This window comes from Tenebrio molitor, chromosome X, assembly GCF_963966145.1.
Source record: "Tenebrio molitor chromosome X, icTenMoli1.1, whole genome shotgun sequence".
NCBI classification, from domain to species: domain Eukaryota; kingdom Metazoa; phylum Arthropoda; class Insecta; order Coleoptera; family Tenebrionidae; genus Tenebrio; species Tenebrio molitor.
The window spans coordinates 3,121,348-3,143,748 of record NC_091055.1 but is presented as its reverse complement, the minus strand read 5'-3'; the positions used below and the strand labels follow the sequence as shown (position 1 = coordinate 3,143,748).

Sequence of the window (22,401 nt, the reverse complement as noted above, 5' to 3'; positions counted from 1 at the left end):
ATAAGACGCCAGGTAATCTGTCGAGTCTTGTACTGCTTCAAAAAACAGACAAACCATTATTAAATCGTGAAATTATATTGGGCCTGACGCCTTGCAAGTACGGTGCCGCACGTTCATGAAATTGCCTAAATCTGTTCGAACACTGCTAATCATTACAAGAAGTGTTCAAAGTGACCGCCGTTATTGTGAATACAATAATGAAGGCGCCGACGAAATTATTCTTCCACTCTTTCCAACATACCTCGAATATACCAAGTCCTTCATGTAACCCCACAAGAAGAAGTCGCACGGAAATTCTCTGGGTTCGAAGAACACTCCCGCACACTTCACTATACACTACACAATATCTATGTATTCACCATTCAAAAATAAACGCGACATTATCACAAAATTTTAGCTTAAATCACAGAATCATCACGTACACACCTGCCTTGTGGAGCCGGAGAAAACTAACTGAAAATGTAATCCTCTCTACACCTCGGCCGCAAAGCGAAAAAACTTTATTCTAAAAACACAATGTTTTGCGCTGATTTTACAAAAACTATTACATATTTCACGGTCACTGTACTGGGTCATATAATTAGGAAATAGACAGCTCGTTAACTTATGGGCGCATAAAGTACTGAAAAGAAAATTAGATTTTGAAAAAAATGGTACATAACAATTTTGTTGTTCTTGACGAGATCTGTCACTGGTTAAAATTAATGTACTTATTTCTGAGATACGTTGTATACCACTGTATAGTTTTCTTGCGCTTCGGGGTTTTGTCTGGGACTTCTCGACGAATCTGTTAAGTGCTTTTATTAAATTTACATGACTGACTCCGAGTCGGCTCCGGGTACGGGACAATTCCTGGTCGGCTCCGGGTCGACATCGAGATCGACTCCGGGTCGCTCTGAAACGACCCGGAGTGGTTATTTTCGCATTTGATGTTTGAAAACGAATGCTGAAGAAAGTTTATCACTAACTCTGCCACAAATTAGGCAAATTGCACAAAAGATTTTCAGTATTTTATCACCCCGAGCTGTCTATTTTCTAGTTATATGACCCAATAACAGTGACCGTGAAATATGTAATAGTTTTTGTAAAATCAGCGCAAAACATTGTGTTTTTAGAATAAAGTTTTTTCGCTTTGCGACCGAGGTAGAGAAGATTGCATTTTTAGTTAGTTTTATCCGGCTGCACAAGGCAGGTGTGTACGTGTTGATTTGGTGAAAATGAATAATGAATACACAGATATTGTGTAGTGTATGGTGAAGTGTGCGGGAGTGCTCCTCGAGCCCAGAGAATTTCCGTGCGACTTCTTCTTGTTGGGGTACATGAAGGACTTGACTTGGTATATTCTCGCAATAATAGAGGTATGTTGGAAAGATGGAAAGAGTGGAAGAATAATTTCGTCGGAGCCAAAATGAACTGTTTAAGTTTTAATAAAGTTCAGACAATTTCTGAATTAATGTTTGAATACAAAAAGGAAACTGTAAATTAGTTTTACTAATGAATCGTAAATGGTATATGTCAGGGATGATGGTGAGAGTTTGAAACAATAATATCAAAGCAATTTTCATTTATAATGGAATGTGGGAAAGAATGAAAAACATTAAGAAACAACCCAAGCGGCAGCAACGTCCAGTAGGCCAAAGTTTTGCAGATCAGGACTTGGAAATTATTTTTCTTCGGCAGGTCCGAGCCCTGCATTTAATGTGAAAGCGAAAATATCGTTATGTCATGACTTTTTTTCTTTCTTTCGTTTTGATACTCTTGTGGCCCTGACAAGAGCCGTTTTAGGCTTAAAAAGTAAAGACAAAAGTAATGAATCGATAAAATCGAAACAAAATACATAATTGGTTAAAATTGATTATTATAAAAAAATAAATCAACGAATAGGCAACCCACAATTTCCAGGATAAAATGCAAACTGAAAGGTCGCGAGTTCGAACCCCGCGCGGCAGCCTGCTCCCATTTGTATCTTTTTTAATTTGCATAACTGATTTAAATGCCGTAACTAAAATGTTTGTATACTTTATTGTAAACAAATAATATACAACTCTCCATATGCTATTAATTTTTATGAAATAAAATAACATTTGCAAAATGAAATATGGTTAAAATAAATAAAATAATGTACAATTATATATATATATCATTAGCCAAAATACACAGCAAAATCGACAATGAGGTTGTAACATTGCTTATTAAAGTGTTGTATAAAAATTTTCTTATTTTTAAATAGAGATCACAGACATTTTTGAAAAATTACTTAAAGTTCAACCACGCATAAAATTGCTAACAAGTAGTTTTCCTATAACAAAAGACGTACAGGTCTCGACTGAAGATATGTTGCCTGAACGGCGAGAGTGAATCACTTAAAACTGAAACAACACGCGGAAACTCTCTTTGAGCTAGCACAAAGAACCCTCAAGTGTATTGCAATCTACACTGCTAAAGTACATCGAAACCGTAACGAAGAAAAACAAACGTCAACAAAATAGTTGAGTTATTTTGATTGCTCAAGACCAACGAATTAAACAAAAAAACAGGAGAATATTGCAATAGTTACATTGAAATTGACAAGTTAAATTTTAATCTCAACATTTCAAACTGATCCATCCAGCGGATACATCAATTTCGAATCACCGTCACCCTACATTATTAATTCTACTTGAAGAGGGCGGCAAGTTGGGCTATTGTGTGTTCTTGAGCTAGAGCAGCGAGTTCCTTGACCCACTCGTCCAACAAAACCGCGCACAGCGCGACGTGTTGTGGCTCGTTGAATTTTGGATAGAGCAAGTTGCAACTATACTCCTCCGAAGTGGGCATCATCGCGACGCTGTTTTCGGCGATCTGACTTGGCCGGCGTCCGAACATGCTGCTGATGGACGGTAGATTTAAGCTCCTTCGTTTGGGCTCGTTCCTTTGGAACGGCTCCGGTTCGGCGTTGAACGAATTCGACTTCTCCAACGTGTTTCTTCTGGCGTTTATTAGTCTCGTTTCTCTGTCGACGAGGAAGTCCTTGGCGAACTTGACCAGACTCGCACCGTCGCTGCGTCTGCTCATGTACTCATCCACGTTTTGTTTCAACGATCCAATAATCTAAACAAACAAGATGAACGACCAGACGGTGCAGATTAATGGGTCTGTCACAATAGTGTTAATGTTAGTGGTAATGTTATAATGTTAGTGGAGATGGCAATGGTGATGTTAGTAGTCCAATGTTCACAATAATGTTAACGGAATGTTACTCTTATAGCTGTCAACGTGGTGGGAACTGTCACTGCGCCTGCGCCTGCGTGAAATTCTCGACGGTGATTGGTAGATGTTAAAGAACCAGACATTTTCTGGATCTCTTAACATCGTTTCTAACATTAACATCACCATCACCATTATTGTGAAGGGTTGAACGTTTCACCAATGTTCTGAAGATTAACATTCTGGCTAACACTAGCATTATCAATAACACTATTGTGACAGATACATAAACGATAACTCACTTGAAATAACGATGGCACGTTCGGTTGCAACACCAGACTGTCGTCCAAGAGGTAAGTCCTGAGGAGCGGCTGAGGATAAACCGCCAACCTCGATATCAGGCCGGTCACGTGCAAGTTCGTGTAAAACGAATTCGACAAGAATTTTTTCAATTTTTCTAAGATAATCGTGAGGAACGGTCCGGCGCTTCCGGAACTATTCAAATGATCGCCGGAGTCTACCGGTGAGAAATTATTTTTCCTGATTCGGTTGGACGATATCTGCCAAATCGGTACGGTCGAGTCGTCGTTGGAATCTTCCACTTTCAATTTAAGACTTTCGTAGCCGCTGCTCTCCCCGAATGACGAGAAACTATTACAATTTTCTTCTGCAAATTCGCGTTTGAGTTGCAACTTAAAAAAACGAAATACCGACCTGTGGTGGTGAGATCTTGAACAATTTCGTCGCAGCCCGTGTACGTGTTGTTCCAGGACGAACACGCAGACTGACAGGAGCCAATTTTAGTCCTGGCGTCGTACAGATATGCGTGGTACTTTCCACACAAACTCTGCTGTCCGCCGTAGTGGTTCCAGTGAATGTTGTCGCTCCTGGGAGAGCTCGGCAAGTCGCAACACGTCGGAGCTAGATTAAGCAATTTTTCGAAACTCTGACAGTGAGGATCTAACGGCAGCAACATCCTCCTTTGGGACAACATCAAGTGGAGACACGGTTGCAAGTGTTGGAACACCAACTCGAGCATTATGTCTTCGCAATTCAGATTGACCATGGTTTCGAAGAGGGATAGCGAAACTAGACACAATTCGCCGTCAGAATTAATTCGTTGTATCAAGATCTCCAAAAGTCTGTGGCCGTCGTAGTCCATATTAATGAGAAATTTTAACAAAGCGTAGAGAAGACCCGGTTGCGTAAGTGTGCGTAAAATTAATTCTAAATAGGCAGTAGCCGCGACTTGCTCGTTTACGTTAGTTTGCAAAAGAGCGGGACCCAAAACGGGTACAAGAAAACCGCCAAATAAGAATTCTTGTAATTGTTTCCTAATCGTCGGATGTGCCACTTGCGCTACAGCGTTACTAAATTCTAAAGACGTGACGAACGTCGACAAGCCCTTGATGTCGTTCACGTCGTCCGGAGTCAATCGCCGCCAGTCAGGTACAGATGTATCGTCTAAAACATTTGGTAACAACGAATACAGACCGTTTAGACCGGTCGCGGCTAAAACGGCAAAATTTGAGTGTTCCACTATGTAAGTGGCGACGTTTTTGTTCTTTTTCGACAGCGACATGCACAACAACAGACCGTCTCTGGCTCGCATCCCTATCGAATCCTCTCGGTGGACGAACGGAATCAACAGCAAAAAAATGATAAACCTGAAATCGACCAATAAAACATCAAAACTCATCGTTTCCGTCCGTACCTCGATTTGTTGTCGCTCGTCTGAAAAAAGAGGTCTATCAAATCGGTGTTTTGCATCAACAGTGCGCACAACTGGTTCAACAAGTCGACCAGCAATTTTTCTATTTCTTTGGAAAACAGGTCGTCTTTGCATGACGTCAGGAGCTTCAGCATCGGCCTGAGAAACGGCTCGTGAACCAACAAGACGTGTCGCGACCGACTGATCAAAACTTCATACAATTTCAACTGCTCGCAACTCACCGCGTTCTTGTATCTGTAAATCAACGTTACTCAGCGTGCGTCGCCGTTTAGTGCCGCTTTTGCATACTTTCCGGCGCGGACGCCCCACTCGAACAGCTTGTCTAAGATGTTTTCGTTCATCATGTGCTCCAAGCATTGGGAGGAGGACGAAATCGGCACTCGTAGCTGGTCTATTTTCTTGACGTCGTACAAGAGCAGCGTCACCATCTGTTCTAGGTGATTGACGACGCCGAGGACGTCGTCGTGTTTTGGTAATTGCTGAAAATCGACGGTTTTTGACATTGACACTTGACATAACCTCACTTTATCTATCGAACAAAGCAAAACAAACCCGTGTGCGGTTTATGATTTTCAATGCTTGATGCCAGTGCTCCTTGAAACTGTCGTAACAGGCCTGTGGGTCGCATTCTTCTTCGGTGCTGCTCATCAAAGCCCTGGGCTGCTTATTTAAAATGTAACTGCGTAACTTGTCCATCGCGATAGATCTCATTTACCCCGCAGAAATAGCATATCGGTGGCGTTCCATCAACTCTAATTAACAACGCGAATTCAATACAGTATTTATCTCATTTTAATACACTTCATTTAGACCACAGATAACATGTATGCTGGTATTTCTATTTACACATATTTGGCTGACAACTTTCTCCGGTTTGAGGATAGGCTAACCTACGTCATGCGCCCACGTGACACTACGTCACCATCTTGAAACCTGATCAACCCAAAAATATCTGGACCCAGATTTGCATTTTACATATTTTCACAACTCACATGAGCTATCGACGCAAAAACTATTTCTTTTTCTGGTCAAATGAAGGTCAACGTGCGTTTTGTTAAATATTTAATTGCTTAAAACAAATGATACAAATATACACAAGAAAGGAATGTAGTAGTCTCCACTTAACCTAATAAATTTGTACATTTACTAAAATTGCAGATTTTTCCCTCTGTATTGACTGTCACATAAAAAAAATTATAACAGGCACTATAAAAGGCAACATGATATATTTTTAGACCTACAGTTCACAGCCAAACAGATTGAAATAATTTCATAATTTTAAAACTTAAAACTAACATCACCTATCGACAATCTAATATTTACAATCGTACTTTTATATATCTAAAATTAGCAACAGAACAACGAAATACACAAATATATGTATATCAAGGTATTGATTTTCTCCGATATAAAAATTTCATTTCCGGCCATTTAATACTTCACAATACTGCAAAAAACATTTTGTTATAGTGTGGGTTAGGTCGTATGCCTCTAGTGAGTATCACAAAAAAACACAATTATGTATTTGTTCCACAGTCGAGTCAATGTACATAAATTACGAATAAAACGTCAAACGTAAATAGAACTTTACGTTGAGCATTGAGCGTGAGTTTGCTGCCATTACGTAGAAGTTTTTATTTGATAGATAAAAACTAATAATTCGTGTTTACACCATCACGGAAATCCCCAACATGGCTTCCAGAACACCAAAACCGCGATCCCATTTGCAGGTACATGTAATAAACCACTATTTAAATATAAGTCTTCTTAATCTTTTGCAAAGTCCCGTCACTAGCAATATTGAGGTCCTTGCCGACGTCCAGGTTGTCCTTCTTCGGGGGCGGCGTGCTGCTCGCCACGTTCACGACCAAATTGACCGCCTTGTTCGCCCTGGGGGTCAAGTATCCAGTCTGATTAGCGCTTAATCTGCAAACTAAAAATGTGAACAATTCGACTACGTCGCTACGCACGACGCACCTTTCCAGATGGTTGTGCTGTTCGATGAAGGGGGCTTCCGGGTACTGCGAGTGCGAGTGAAACTTTTGCGAAAACAGGTATCCCGCTATGAAACCGAGAAACAAGCCCACGATGCTGACCACGACCACGACAATATGCAAGGTTCCCGCCGTGTAAATGACCAGTTGCTGTCGGACGGCGCACCCACCGACGCTGTTCTCGCTGATCGGATCGCACTCGGGATCTTCGTCCAGGCCCGTTCGGATCAGCGGGTCGATCGAATCGATGTCCTTCTCGTCGATCGAATTCGCGATGATCTCCTTCTCGACAGCTGTACTGTCGAGCTTACTTTTGATCACAGTCTTCTTGTCTAAAAAAGACACAATCACAAACAGCACGATGCGGGGGATTCGCGAGACGGACCTGTCTGAGAGGACCAACACTTGCTCTTGTCTCCTCGGACCACATCTTGGATCAGGAATCGGTAAGACGTGACGACGTCTATACTGACACACGCGTTTTGTTTGGCGTCCCAAGCGCAATGAGGGTCTTGCAGCTCGACGCACTCGCTGCAAAAATCACAACGTACTCTCCGATTTGCACAACAACGTCGACAACGCACCTGCATCCCGTGACAGTGGAGCAATGGTTCAAAGTGGTGAGCCTCACTTCGTCTTTTCCGACGACGACGATCTTCCCGTACCCGGGAGCCAGTTTCAGTTGTTTGACGGCGGCGCCGTGGGGCAGGACCGTATTTTCGGAGATGACGATCGCCTTCGCCGAGTCCGCGTTGGGTATGTTGACCGCCTTCAAGACTTTCCCGTCGTCTACGATCACAACAAGATGAAAAAAAGTCGAGAGTGAAGAGGCGCGACTCACCTGTCCCGATGTAGAGCACGTCCAGATATTGGTTATTGATGGTCTTGACTTGCTGCTCGACGGTTATCGCCGTAAACCGATACTGGAGACTCACTCTGACCAAAACTGGTTTGCCGAAGAGCGCCGGAACGGCTTCTTCCATCAGAGAGTGCGTTTTGATGAAGTTGACGTTCTTGTCTTGTAAAATGCGACTGTCCCTGACGCACTGGCCGGGTCGCGGTTGCGGCACTTTGTCTTCCGGTACCGGAAGCCAGTTCGAGTTAATGCTCTCTTGGTGCTTGAAGCTACCCTCGAAGACGCGCAAGATGTCGCTCATTTGGTAGGCGCAGATCGCCGAACCGCCAATCGCGTTGATCGGGGTCGTGAATATCCCGTAAATGATCCTTTTGCTTTCTTCGGAGTTGTACCGCCCTTCCACGATGTCGCTTGTCGATTCTGCAGCACAGCGGGTTAACCACTTCAAGCAACAACGTCGAGTGAGTACTTACGAATCTCGTCGAAGTAGAACGGATATTCTCCCGGAATCGAACAGTTCAGCCGCGCTTTCAGGAACGACGTCCATCGGTCTCTCGACTGGTGAGGACCACCCTTGTCGTCCTTGCAAACTCGGGCTACCCTCGAGTAGATCACCTGCAAGTTTCCAGTGAAAAATCGAAGACAAACACAACGAAAGCACTGACTTTTCCGCAATTCATGTACTCCACGGCGGTCTCTCTGTAGAAGAAAAATATGTAGTCCCCGTAAGGCAGCGAACTTACGAAATTTGGAGCTGTAATTAGTCGGATTAGAGAGTGTCGGAGGTCGGTCTCGAATTGTTACCGTTCAGCTGTTTGAGATCAAAGAGTTCCGTTCGTTGGGGCTCCCTGTATATCAAAGGGTCGCCCCCGGAAAAATCCGCAACAGTCGCAGAAAATAACTGACCGTTGTACTGGACTGACGTGCTGTTGTGCTCCGGGTTGTACGGACACACTCCTATCCCTTCCACCTCTTTTTCGACGTAGTACTTCGCATCCTGCAATTTTCCCCAAATTAATCCGCACGAACGCGACGCCGTGATAAATACCTTGAAGGTGTAGGTCCGGCACAGGGGTTTGTACGAATTGGTCCCACAAACAACCAGTCTTCCAGGTTCGGTGTAGTAAAGGATTCTAATGTAATTTTGGCAGTCGTCTTCAGTTTTTCCCTTCAATATGCACAACTGGCCGTGTGCGTCGGACGACGGCCAGTCAATCCTACCCTCCTTCTTTTCGTGGAAATCGTATATGCTTAGATTGTATATCCTATTCCTACCACCTATCGCAATGGAGTTTTCGTCTTGATTCAAGACAATAAAATAATCGGGGAAGGTCGCGTTTCCGGTGAAACTTATGCTCGAGACTGATTTAAAATTGTTGACCAGTTTGGAAGAACTGTCCGGCAACCACGCGTGGCTCACCGCGACCAAACATGTTGACCAAATCAAGATAACGATTGATCGACTACATCGCAGGAAGATCAATTGGAAACCTGACATTTTCACGACCGTCGACGCGCCTGCACGCGTTTCAAAATTTTCTCTTCATCGTAGCCTCGGGGATAATCTGTAACAAAAAAAAAATAAAAAATCAGTGGCCGGTACTCGTTAGATGTCACAATCGGTGCAGAATCCCCCAAAGACCCCGCGAGAGGGAGCCGCCCGAGATTGTCACAGATAACTCGAAAATTTATACTTGGACCTTGCCGATTAATTAGAGATTTGCATAAATTACCCACGATTGGTGGCATTTCTCACGATATTTAAGAAGTTTTTTTGTTAATGACAAAAACCGCTTGTGAGTCATGTGCAGTTTAAAAATTAAAGACGTGGTCGTAGTCGTTACCTTTTTGAGTTGGCCGATACACGACCGCATACAATAGTGTATTCACATCCAATTAAATAGTAAATTTAACGAAGCAGTGTCACATCCTCTCAAACTGGCTTCAAAGTCCGTCGAACTGCCGAATTTACGATTTTCCCGTTCGCTGTCGAGGATTGAATTGTCGCAGTTCGAAAATCAAATCGCATCACGTTTACCAACTGGATAAATGCTGCCAAGAAACGCGATTCGCTCTAGACAACACATACGCTAAAAATACTGCACACAATGCAACTTGTGCAGCTGTTCAGGAGTATTATTACTCGATTATTACAATGAGCTTCGAGGATTTTTTCTTCGCCGCTATAAAACTACCGTTCGATTGACAATTTGCAAGACTGTCAAGCCAACAGCGAGTTCCAGTGTGAACAACACCGCACAGTTCGTTTTTTCACATCACAAATGTCTGCACCCATCAACTCTCGAACGAGTTCCGCACCCCCATGACGTAATCGTTCCCTCATGTCTTTTTATAATTTACTGATAAATTTTGGTCGAGTCCAGAGGATTTTTTTCTCGCACTTCAAGGGAGTGCGTGGGTGCCAGGTTGAGAACCACTGGTTTAGAAACACCGCATGTAGTACCAACTGTTTTTTATTAAAAATTTAATAAGTCGACACTTTCTATTTAATAAGGTGTATAATTACGGAATTGTTCGTTAATTACTGAAACTTAGTCGGACCTTACATAACGAACGAGAATTAATACATTTGAGTCTCGGTCTAGCGATTTCAGCAATGAAATTATTTATAATTCCAGCGAAACTGTTTTCGTATATATACGCTTGTTAACTTTTCAATATCTCTGAAAATTCGTGACTCGACACACTAATTGTTTATTATTTATTACGGAAAATTCACATCGAATCAGTCATTTAAAGTCGAAGTTTCACTTAACCATATCCAGAAGCATAATGGGTGGCGCACAAAAAACCACCGCATTTATTTATCACTTCTTATTTATAACATTTTTTATAGATCAAAATCTTTGTTTCCTTTGTGGCGACGGTCTCACTACCTTGAATCGCCTTTTACTTTTTACGAACATAAAGGTAAATGACAACAATCGGTGACCTTAGAAAAGTATTAGCGTGAATTATCTGGTTTTAACGATTTGTGTGCCTTCCCAACGAGTCTAATTACCAAAACATTTAACCACAATCGGTGCATGAGTGATTTATTTGTGTAAACAACAAGACCATGACTAAACAAATTACCAATTATCGCTCATTACAATCTACAAGTTTCAGGTTTAAAACGAGTATACCCGACGGTCATTAAAAACAGCGGTACTACCGATTTCAACTAAGGCTGTGTTTACCGAAGACGCGTGAATTACAGATGGCGCTTTGTAGAGTAATATAATACGCTAGAGCTCCTCATCATATTGGAAATAAAGTGCGACCGGCAGCAAACAATGTTTTATTGTTTAGACTTTTCCACTCACGTAACTGGAGTGACGCTGGGAGTTTGTGCGTTTTAATTGTCTGGAAGTTGTGATTTATGGTGGATGAGGTTACACAAACGCGTCGTTTTACTCGACAATGCACTCGTGCAACGAAAGAAGCGTTTTTCCCACTCTACCGCCATTATAGTCCACATCTCGAGATGAATCGAGAAGAACTAGATCTTCACTGATAAGTGACGTGGTACAGTCGTCGCAAAAATCACCGGTGCTCATTATAGTAGACGGCATAAACCTGTTCTTGGCTCGATTCCGAACGAGATTAGTAGCGAACTCTGCACACTACAAACACAGCTGCCACATCTTGTTACTCGACGTGCCCATTGGTCGAACGAGTACGATTTTTACGACGAGATTGAGCCCGAGTTACCCAACGCACGGGACAAAAGACACTGTCGTGTGCACGCTCACCTTTCCCCTTATAAGCCAGACAACAAACAATCCCTTCAATCATCCAACTCCGGATTTTTAAAAGCTTGTCAAACGGAAGGATTAGGACAAAAACACTACCATTCATAGTCATTACATGCACGTGACACAAAAAACGTGCTTCCTCTGTGTTTCAATTGGAGTTTTTTAGACAAAATGTTGCCAACACTATCTAGGTATATTGTCACCAGGCGAGATGCTGGTTTCCGGTTTCGCTCGTCAACAGGAAATTTAGTGATTCGATTTTGTGTTTAGCAATGAAATTGCGCCGCTATTAGAGCTGATCTGCGGATGTGACGACGTTTTTTCCTAGTCGGGTGCACCAACGGTGCTTCAAACGTACATGTCATCATCGAGTGGCAAAAAGTCAAGGGAAAACACAAATTGACTCGCTTTCTGCAAGCTCTGAAACAATTGATTCGTTTTTGCCAATGAGCCGATTAGTCACTGAGTAACTGGGTCGGGTTGGCAAAACTGTATTTTGTCTAGGAGGAAACGAGACCGGTCGAGTGAGAGATGAGCTGAAGAAACTGCAACGACCGAATTGATGGACCAACAAAGAAAGTTCATCTTGAGATGATGCCGGCGAAAGTTGCGTGATTGGCAGATTTACGAAATCGGTGTTGTCGCGTCGATCACCTCGAGCTGTTGACTTTCCTATACAATTTTTATTTCGACAAACAACATTGGATAAGTGCCAACTTGCAATGCACGATGTTGTTCTTGTAACTGATTTGCATGTTAATACTTTTGAATAATGGTGGCTGTCTTTGAGAGACTTATATTATAATTTAGCAGCGCTCGTACTCCACAGACGGAATTGACAATTGATGACAACCTAGAATGCAAATTAGGGACACGTACTCGTTTGCCATTCCACAATCAAATCTTTCGTCGGCTGAGACGGTGCCAAGCGCCAAAAGAACCTCTGCCATTTTTCCAAGTGGGAACTGTTCTTTTATTACCTCCAATTTTGAACTCTCCCACTAAACCACCCCGAAACACGCTCCCGTTTTATCCTCAGTCCTCACCCAGCGTCTTCAAACACATTTGTTATACTTATTTTAATCAACTCGATGCCACTCTTGGAACTCATTCTAAACAGGGGAAGCGGTCAAATGAGCAAGTGGGGCTCACCAAACAGGTTGACATTTATCCTGCCGGAGTTCATTTTTCCGACTTACCCTTCATCCAAACAAAATTAACTCAACTGCTGACTCATAAATTATTAAATCACCATAATTATATTAATAAAACCAATTTAACTTTATTTAATCGATCTACGATTACCCATTGTGTGTTGGGTGCAATTAAATTAGTCATTTGATTGGGACAATTTCGAAACGCGGCCGAAGTTCACCTAATTTTGTCAACGCTATTTAACAACGATAACGTAGCGCGGGGTTTGAGCCGTCGCACACAGAACTGTCAACAACGACAGCAAAGAGTTTTTTTTTAACTTTTCACTTACCTAATCTCCATATGTAAACGGTTCAGTCACGAAAACGTACATACTCGTTATAAAAATGAAACTTTTTTAGAATTCATACTATCGTGTGGCACAATAATTTTAAAGAATGAGGTCTAGAAAAATAAGAGCAATTTTCACTCTTTATCTGACGTTTGGCGAGTTAATGAGCGGCATATTTGTAAAATCTGAGAGAAAGTAAATGTTTTAAATGTAAATAGAAAATTTGCATTGGGTTTTTTAATAACTGGTTCACAGAGTTCTCGAAACAGTTAGGTAGTTGCAAAATAGGGAAACGCTAGATTATAAAACCGTACCAAAAGATGTTTGGGTTTGGATATATGTAATACGTGGCGCGCATCTTCGTGCGTAGGTTGAGTGACTCAACACTTACCTATCAAGAACTGAGTATTATCGTTGTTATATTTATTTAGAATTAAAAAGTTAGTAAAGAAATGTATTGTATTATACAAAAATGCCGGTAGAGGGCGTTGCGTAAAATTCGTATTTTCGCAGAATTTTCTCCCGATCGTGTTGAAAACCGTTTCGGCTGGATTTTTGTATTGATTCTTGGCACACCTGGTCCACTTCTTTACCGTGGTTGTAAATTTGGCATCGATTGCGGCTATAAAAATCGATTTTTGCCGATTCTGCAAATGTTCGATGGCGCAATGACAGCTGCTGCGCTGATCTTCCACTTCTTGGAAATTCAACCGAGGTGGAAGGATGGTCGTGGTGGCACCTTCGAGTCGGGCGCTCGTAATGGGAAAGAACATGCTGTGTGACTAAGAGCGAAGATCATGATTGTTCGTCGAATGAGTGATTAGCGGAATTGATTTCGGGGAGTCATCGGCTCGGCTATGACGAAGATGCCGGTCACGAATATGTCAAAATCTCGTTTGTTTCAGGAGCGAATGCCCGAGGTGACGGTCGAAAGCCATATAAGTTAGCAAGAGAGCGGTTCCCACCGGAAACTCAAGACATGTTTTATGTGGGCAGATAGCTGGATCGGTTATATCAGGTCATCCGTGGGAGTAGGATAAGTGGTGCGAACTCCCTGAATTTACATAAATTACATTAATACCGAGTTCTTCTACCACTAAGTGAAGTAAAGCAGAACGTGCCGAGTACGTTTACCTTCACGATGCAATACACAACAGCTTCGTAAACAACTTGTACTACCAGTTCAACAGTTATGGTTGCTGACAAACTATGATCATCACAAACATGTACCAGTGCAAGTGGCAAGCCCCCGAAAACAATACCACTTCTGCTTTCAAGTGTAGAATTACCAGCGTAAGAGGGACGACGTTTATAAACATTTGAATATTTATCCACAACAATAATGATTCCGAACGGGCTACACAAGATAAAGCAAATATAAAACCTGGAAACATTTAAATACTGCCCGTGCGACTGGTTATAAATGTCAAGCAAGTGTAGGTTTAATAAAAACAAAGAGCTCAGGGCTACCGTCTTACGACGCTGATTAACCCACCGGAGCCGAGTTTTTGGTTTTTCTCCTTCGAACCTGGAACGATTTGTTTAGAGAATCTGCGCAGGTTCGCCTTATTGACAGCGAAGCGCGCTTAGAATTACGATAAGCCATTCGGCATGCAGATGACGCTCGGTGTACACGTGTCAGCGCCATGTTTAATGGCGGCGCACGGTTTAAAACGGTGCGAATCGTGAATCCACTGCGGAAGACCGATAGAATCAGAGTTCAATGACAATTGTTAAACTTTTACGGCTGAACTAGATATGACCATGTATAGCTGTTACATGATTATTTTAATTTTGAAAGTAAAACCTTGGAAGTGACTGGTCAGCCGTGCATACATGTGATATATCGTAGATATAGTCGTTGCTTAGAGACCGTAACGCTTTAATCACATATTTTCAACAATTACGTTTTTTAATGCATGCGACATGCCGGCTATCCCAACAGAAACAATTTATTTACCGACAATTATCCGCGCGTTTTTTCCAATTTCCACAAAAAACTCGTTCTCCACAAAAACAGACGCATCAAATTACCATCACTAATTCAAATTAAGCGAGGTAACAGTACGCATTTCGTTTGACAATCATCATAAAACCAACTAATTATCATTCACTAAATAGCGACAAAAATTAATTCTAAATTCATGTAAATCTTGTCTATTTAAAATCTTTTTAATGTGTTTGGCAAAAAATACAAACAGGTGTCCCGATCTATGATAATTTCTTCTATCAACGGTTATCGACACCCAGCGGGCTCGTCTCCACGACGAAATCTTTAAAAAATACAAATAACTCTACCGCAACATTTAATTTGAAAACTTCGGATTGAATAATTAACTACACTTGCCACCAATTATGCAATTTACTACATCACACTAATGGATTTGAAAAAATGACGTAACCACCTCACCCGTCAGTGTGCAGTTGTTTTCAAGGATTTGCTTTTCCTAGGAGGGTCAATAATTACAATAACCACTTCTAATTAAAAAAAAAACACGTACCTGTGAATACGTGTCAGAATTTACTCACAATAGTTATAATTGTCGAGTACTTTAAAAGGCAACTCTCACACGAACGGTTAATTGCCCTGCCTCCAAAATGTTGGCGATTTTGCAAGACAGGTCAACTACAGCATTTCTTCGTTTTGTAAGAAATCTTGTCTTGTACACCGAAGGGGGCCCCAACTAACAAGTGACAAATTGTCGTCGAAAATTGTTTGAATGGGAACTAATTTAAATATAACGTTTGACAGGATGATTTGTTGCTAAAAAACTATGCCTAAATTTATTAGTTTTTCGAATTGCTTTATTCTGTTTGTCGTGTCGATGCGTCATTAAAACATTTTTACTACGAACTCGCCTATTAAACAAAAAAATGACAATTTAAAAGTTAAGATAAATGTCAAAGACGCGAAACATTTAATATGTCATTATTTTAAATTAGCTTCAGTCGATACGAGCCGATCGGGTAATAAAATAAATTTATAACTTACACGTATATAATTTAATATTTTTAAACGACCACGATTCGATCTCCAGGGACTCAAAACAGATATATCTATTAGGTATATGTTAAAAAATACCTGGAACTGCGGTGCTGTGTAAACAACTAACAAATGGCTAAATCGCCAACGCGAGTGCTGATTTGAAAAAATCTTTTTGTCGTATCAGCTCCGGACATTTTAAACCGGATTGAAGATAAGCGAAAAATTAAATGCCCCGCAAGGGATAAACATGACACGTGGCAAATGTGCTCGTCATTTGAAAACCGAGAGTCTGGTGGAAGAAAACAGAAGAAATAAGTTTTTCTAAAATGGACCACCCGCACTGCTGCGAATTTGATTTGCAAATAACACCAAAAGCCGCTAAAAAATGTGCAAACAGTGGAAGCAGCGCCTTGGCGTGAACGGAACAAATAAAGAGGAGAGAGAAAATTCGCCGAATTTATAAGAATTTTATGTAAATTTTCGACTTTACCGCATTTTTCTTGATACCGAAACCAAGGCCGGGGGCGCCAAATAAATTTCCCGACGTCTAATCGAACACCGTAAGTGGACACCGACGGCTTTAATTTATTTTGGAAGTGAAATTGTAGATTTGGTGCAAAAATTGTCTTGGAAGCGCCAGCTGCGGTATGCGTTTAGAAATTCGCCGGTGACAAAGTGGAATTTTTGACATTTGCGGCGAATTTGGGTCAATCTCGTTTTTGCATCGCGTCTTCCCATCGTAAATCTGGCGGCCGAATAGTCGAAATTTTTGTGAGTTTTGACCCAACGAAGGCGGTGTCGACTGACGTATTGTTATTGTTGTTGTAATCGAGTATGTTAAATGGCAAGCTCGGCTTTGGGATCGCGAAAAAGACCCGCCGATAGATTACCGCTAGGAGGAGGAAGACATCTCTCTAATTTGCATTTATAAGACTGCCTACCTACATCTCCGGTCTGAAATGATTGGCTTGGGCTATCAGTTATGTCGTAATTAAAGACGCAACATTTTTCACCTTTCGGATTACACTCGACGAACGAATCGCGTTGGGCTTATCACCCGGTGACAAACTGGCGTCGCAGCGTTCTCCACGTCTTATTCGAATTTAAAATTAGAAATTTGGAGCCTTCGGGAGCCTATTTGTACGTCGTGAGCAAACACAAACTGAGGTAAAATATGGAACGTAAAATGGTAAAATGCATGACAGCACGCTATTTGCTCGACATACAGTCTGGAGTCCCTCGCGACATCGATAGGCGAGGGTCGTCGGAGTGCACCCTTGCAGAAGGGTCATCAGCGGTGGTCGAGGGTGAACTGGAACAATCGCGATTACGGTATCGGCAATAAGCGCGATTTTATCGTCTTGTTGCAAAACAAAGGCGAGCGTTTCCGTTATGAATATAAATCGGTAATGATCGAAACAATTTGTAAATGTGCCAAAGTGACTCGCGTAATTTCCCCACGTTTACGTTTGCATAAACCCGTTCCGAGAACGGTTTCGAAAACGTTTCAGATGGCATCGCCGAACAATTCATAATTTTTACATTAGATTTGTATATTAGCTCTGGGCGTTTCGTGCATTCGTTTAATTCCATAGCCTCTGGACACACTTGTTATTCCATTTTAAATTTTCCCGTATCACGAAGTGCCTAATTAATCCTCAAGGATTACAAAAATATATATAACACGCCCATGATTATTATACACACGCATGCATCTCGCCTCTCTTTCTGCGTCAAACTCGAGCTGGGACGTTTTCTTGGAACATTTCCTCCAAAATTTGCAACATCTGGCCTTGTGCTTTTTTCGAGACAGATCCGCTAAATTTACTCCGATTGTACGACGGGAAGGCGTCCCACATTCGCCCAAACAAAATAAACAATTGCATTTACGCATAAAATTACCGATTTTCTGACGCCAACATAACCTCTCTTTGTTGACAATTTTTCCCCGTCCGCAAAAACCCTCATTAGCGGATTTGCGTGCGTCCTATTATACGGTGAAATTCATGTGAACATTCTTGTTAAATCGTCGTGAAAATTCCACACAAACTTCCGCCGATTTCCCAATTAACAAAATATAAAATCAGACTTTCTAAAAATGGTACTTTATGAATAATTACCGGCCAAATCAATTTTACAGACGTGCTGAATATTTCACAGAGGTTAAGCTCGTCTGGCGTCAAACGCCAATTAAAAATCTGCTCGCACACAATTTATTAATTACGTCACGAACAATTCAGGTCCTCCTGTCCTGCGGTCTTTTCGATCTTTGACTCCAGGTGTCTCGTCTGGAAGGTGTTCTGGTTCAATCGCCGCTGAACTCCACGTCCTCTGCTTGTCTTTTAAACGGTCGACGTCACACTATTGTCTTGTACTTGTTCGCATCGTTAAAACACCATTAAGCAATACTTGTGGGGAACTTTTTTCAGCCTTAACATCAAAATCCAAGTGTTCGGTTTCCCAATTTGAAAAAAATTATAAGTGTGCACATAATTACAGGTAAGTTAGATTGAGTGAAAGCTGCAAAGGTCAGAGGCGCGTTATTATTGTTTATTTATTTGTTATCGACATTTCGAATCCATAAATATTTATAAATTACAATTTGTTTTGCTCAAAGTGCACCATCATTAAGTTGTCGTAATTAGAAAAGTGCTGATGGAGATGTGTTGGTAAATCGTTGCGCGGTTGGAAGTCTTGTAGTTTTTTTATTTCGGTCATTATCCTTGATTTCTGGGGACATTTAGTCGAAAATTAGGTTTCACTTTCACGACTTTGTGTAAACTTGGTGAGGCGAGTTTGAGAGTGTCGCAAGGGCCTCGGAGTACTTCTCGTGTTAATTACACCCTCGATGATGGCGTGGCCTTTGATGGAACGACATCCAGCACTTGTCGCATAGGTGGACAAAATCCCACGCCGTAAACAGCGAGGGCACCACAACCTACATTCGATAATAGACTCGAAGACGACATTTACCACAGACCGACGCTCTCTTCGTAATTGTGAAGATGAGACTATTAACTGCTCTAGGCGAGCATTGTTACATCACGAACGGCACTCCTCGATTATTATTTTTGTTCGTTTTACCGGACGTTGCTTTATTGATTCCGCTTTGTGGTGTTTGTTTTTGTAAAATTGTCGCCGACAGAAATGTCATTGCGTTATGCAAACAAACACCACCGAAAGAATCAATTATTACAACGTTTTGGATGCACTTTAACCAAATGCCACCGAACTCGGTGAGGTATTAAATTTATCATTCCCTCTATCCCACTTCTTTAAATGTTAACCATCGATTTTTCCCTCGTAAACAATCAAAAGTTCAAGGAACCACAAAATCGAAAAACTTCATCCACGAGTCTGCACGAATCGGACTTTCAATACTTATCACGACTCGGCTGACATTTTATTAGACTCATCCGTGAGCAAAATGAGTCTTGAGTTTTCGGTATAATCCGAGCCCTAGATGGAACCGTTCGAAAGACGTAAAAGACGCACTTAAGTCGCCTCTCAACTCGCTTAACCTTGGATGACTTTGATAATACATAATCGATAAAAATAATTATTTCTGGTTTTGCTCTCGCACAATTCGATTTCCGCAATCACAACCGAGCGAGATTTGGGATTGGTGTCGATGGGTTCAAGTAGTTCTAATTCTGGACCGTTTTTCCGAGAAAATCAATGAACCCGATCATGTTTTTTTTTCTATCGAACACATCGACAAAATCAAAACCCAGACGTTTGAGTTGTTTTTCAAAAAAATCTCTAGATATCGAGCGTACCAAAATAATCGGTCGTGCAATTTTTTGCCTTCTGACATAACACCAGCATCGACTGGATTATTACACGACCCCCCTAAATACGCAGACATCTAAACTTACACCAACCTCAATTCTATTTTTACAGTTCACAACGTCTGGATCCTGAAATTGTAAATTGACCACGTGCATATTAATCCACTCGAAGCATTTTCGATTAGTCGAGAGCAATTGGGAAAAAAATGGGGTATTTTTACGCTCAGCATGGGTAGGGCTTATAATAAAGATTTTTATTGGCGTTCGGCCATGCATTTAATCATTTCGGAAACGAGAACTGTGGAAGTTGAAAAACAATCTCCGAAAATAATATTTTGTCGGGCGTCATGATCCTTGGTGGAAAACGATTTGGCAAATATTTGGCTTTTGCAATAAAACCGCAATTTGGACGTGTCAATTTCCTTAGGAAAATCCTCCTGCTGTGTGTACACCAATAAAAATAAATGTTTTATTTCGGTGATTCCGTCGTCACCACAGCTGCGCTTTTTAATATTCTCGTTAATCCGAGGGTAAACAATTTTACAGTGTAGAAGAAACTTGTAGTGTCAGATGCATAATTAAAAATACCTACGTGTCGGGGACTTATTTTTAAAAACTCATTCAACTGTCTGCACTATTTATATTTGAAGTTGATCGGTTTATCAACGTTTCAGATCGGAAAGAAAATTTGTTGGCGCGAATTCTCATGAAATAAACTGTCCCAGTTGTGCTACTTTCACGTAATTTCTATGCAAAACGTTGCGAATAAAAAAATGCGAAACGAGCGTTGCGAGAGACGTAAACGGAGTTTTATTTTGTTTAACGAAAGCGTGAACGGACGCCGGGGTTGTAGTAAATACAAAATAATGGTCGGTTTAGAGTGGTACGTGGGTGAACGTAAGACGATCTAATTGAACTGTCAAATTATCGCAGTTATCCCCTTAATGCGATTAAATTGAATTAAGCACAATTGAGAGCGGCAGCACAATACAAATTAAAGAAAAATACATGAAGGAAGAACTCACATCGAGGTTGGTCGTGGGGTCTAACCAAGCCGAGGCAAAGACCACGCTGAAAAACTTATCCGAAAAATGAGACCACAAACATTTTAGAAACACTGACGCCACAAAACTCACTTGAACAAAATAGAGAAGACGCGAATTGTCACAATATGGAAGTTCGAAGTTTACACGAAAGTAGCTTAAACGTAGAGTCGCTCCGTAAACAACGCTCCAAACAAACTCTAAACTTGATACTAACAAACTTGGTGTACTCGCCGCTCTAGGCTACCTAGCGGGACCAGATCTACTATACTGTTAAGTTGGCCTCTCGTGAACCGGCTCGGGTTAACTCGTAACAACTTTCAAATCCACTGAACTGACCGCCATGAAAGTCTACTTGCAGTACCATTGATAAGTCGGGTCGTTGTTAAGCACCACTCGCATATGTCGCTTTTCGCCGCTGATAAATTTATTTTTATTCGGGGCCGATCTGATAGGAAAGTCCGATCGATCCCCGACGGAGTCAAAAATCTACACTGCAGCAATCGATCGAACCTCGTCGAGGAAAATCAAAATTTGGTTTTACGACGTTGACCTGATGGTTTTTTTTTTGGTTGCGCCATTCGCCGTTCGAAATTTGATTTTTTAATTGAGCGGCAATTAACACAATTTTTAATTTTACGCCTACCTTTTACCGGTTACGTATCTGTCAGGGTTCGAAAATTGAAAGTAAAAGTTTGTACTTGCTATTTGTTTTAAATCAAGTTTTTATGTACACAGTGGTTCGGTGAATAATTCAATATTTATAATACTCTTCGTACTGTAAACACACGCGCTATTTTTACGAAACCGTACCACGGATTTTTGTTGGTTTTAATTAAAGATAATATTTTCTTTATGAATGTAGAATTTTTAATTAACACTCGGAATACTTGATCTCTTGATTCCCTAAATAAACTAGCTGAATGGGGGTTTTGTTCTCTACAATTAAAAATTATCGTCGTTCGGTAAACAACAAACAATCGGTTCTTTCCTAATTGTGGAAAAATAGTACGTTCCCACCTTGGATTATTACAAGAATTATGTAACACTCGACCATCATCATCGGTTTTAAAAAATAATCTTGTTTAATCCGTCACTTTGATTATTTCAAACTAATTAAGATATTTTTTCAAATTTTGACTTGTAAATACGTACGTTTAAAAATAAATAAAACTTTGTACTCGATGTTTGAATAAACATGTCTTTTTTTATAATATCACGTAAACACACGACCTAATAATTACCGAATGTTAATGAACAAACAAACGTTCCATCACTAATTGAAAATATTGATTGGTTACGGATGCAATCATACTAATTATATACATATACGTAACAACTGTCAACTTAAAAAAAATATGCTGTAATCCATCACAAACATAGAAATTGTATCCAAATACAACCAAAATTTATCAAAACATTTCCATGATGGCACTATTAAGCAATTTTCATTTATGTACTATTGTACATAATTACATACATATGTACTGTTAAAATTGGAATAATTTAAAAACTAATAAGTAATTTTCTTTTGATACGAATTTCATAAATGTGTACTTTGAAGTAATT

General features: G+C 40.9%; 2 protein-coding genes across 5 annotated transcripts; both read right to left on the bottom strand.

Moving 5' to 3' along the window:
* Positions 1-2,003: 2,003 nt before the first annotated feature.
* Positions 2,004-5,818, bottom strand: LOC138139586 (FHIP family protein AGAP011705). Its single transcript, XM_069059894.1, has 6 exons — positions 5,471-5,818; positions 5,207-5,397; positions 4,901-5,152; positions 3,901-4,853; positions 3,489-3,853; positions 2,004-3,090 (listed from the first exon to the last, which is right to left on the bottom strand). Exons 1-6 carry the CDS (start codon positions 5,627-5,629, stop codon positions 2,656-2,658), a joined length of 2,355 nt encoding a protein of 784 aa, XP_068915995.1. The 5' UTR covers positions 5,630-5,818; the 3' UTR covers positions 2,004-2,655.
* Positions 5,819-5,963: 145 nt separating this feature from the next.
* Positions 5,964-21,120, bottom strand: LOC138139587 (semaphorin-1A-like). Of its 4 annotated transcripts, none has more exons than XM_069059895.1 (10): positions 20,815-21,117; positions 8,817-9,333; positions 8,573-8,765; positions 8,434-8,522; positions 8,242-8,383; positions 7,754-8,188; positions 7,497-7,701; positions 7,298-7,443; positions 6,896-7,244; positions 5,964-6,844 (listed from the first exon to the last, which is right to left on the bottom strand). In XM_069059895.1, exons 2-10 carry the CDS (start codon positions 9,264-9,266, stop codon positions 6,670-6,672), a joined length of 2,184 nt encoding a protein of 727 aa, XP_068915996.1. In that variant the 5' UTR covers positions 9,267-9,333; positions 20,815-21,117; the 3' UTR covers positions 5,964-6,669. The 4 variants fall into 4 exon arrangements, with proteins under 4 accessions (XP_068915996.1, XP_068915998.1, XP_068915997.1 ...); XM_069059897.1 differs by lacking the exon at positions 20,815-21,117 and adding an exon at positions 11,095-11,225; XM_069059896.1 differs by lacking the exon at positions 20,815-21,117 and adding an exon at positions 9,613-11,034.
* Positions 21,121-22,401: the final 1,281 nt, after the last annotated feature.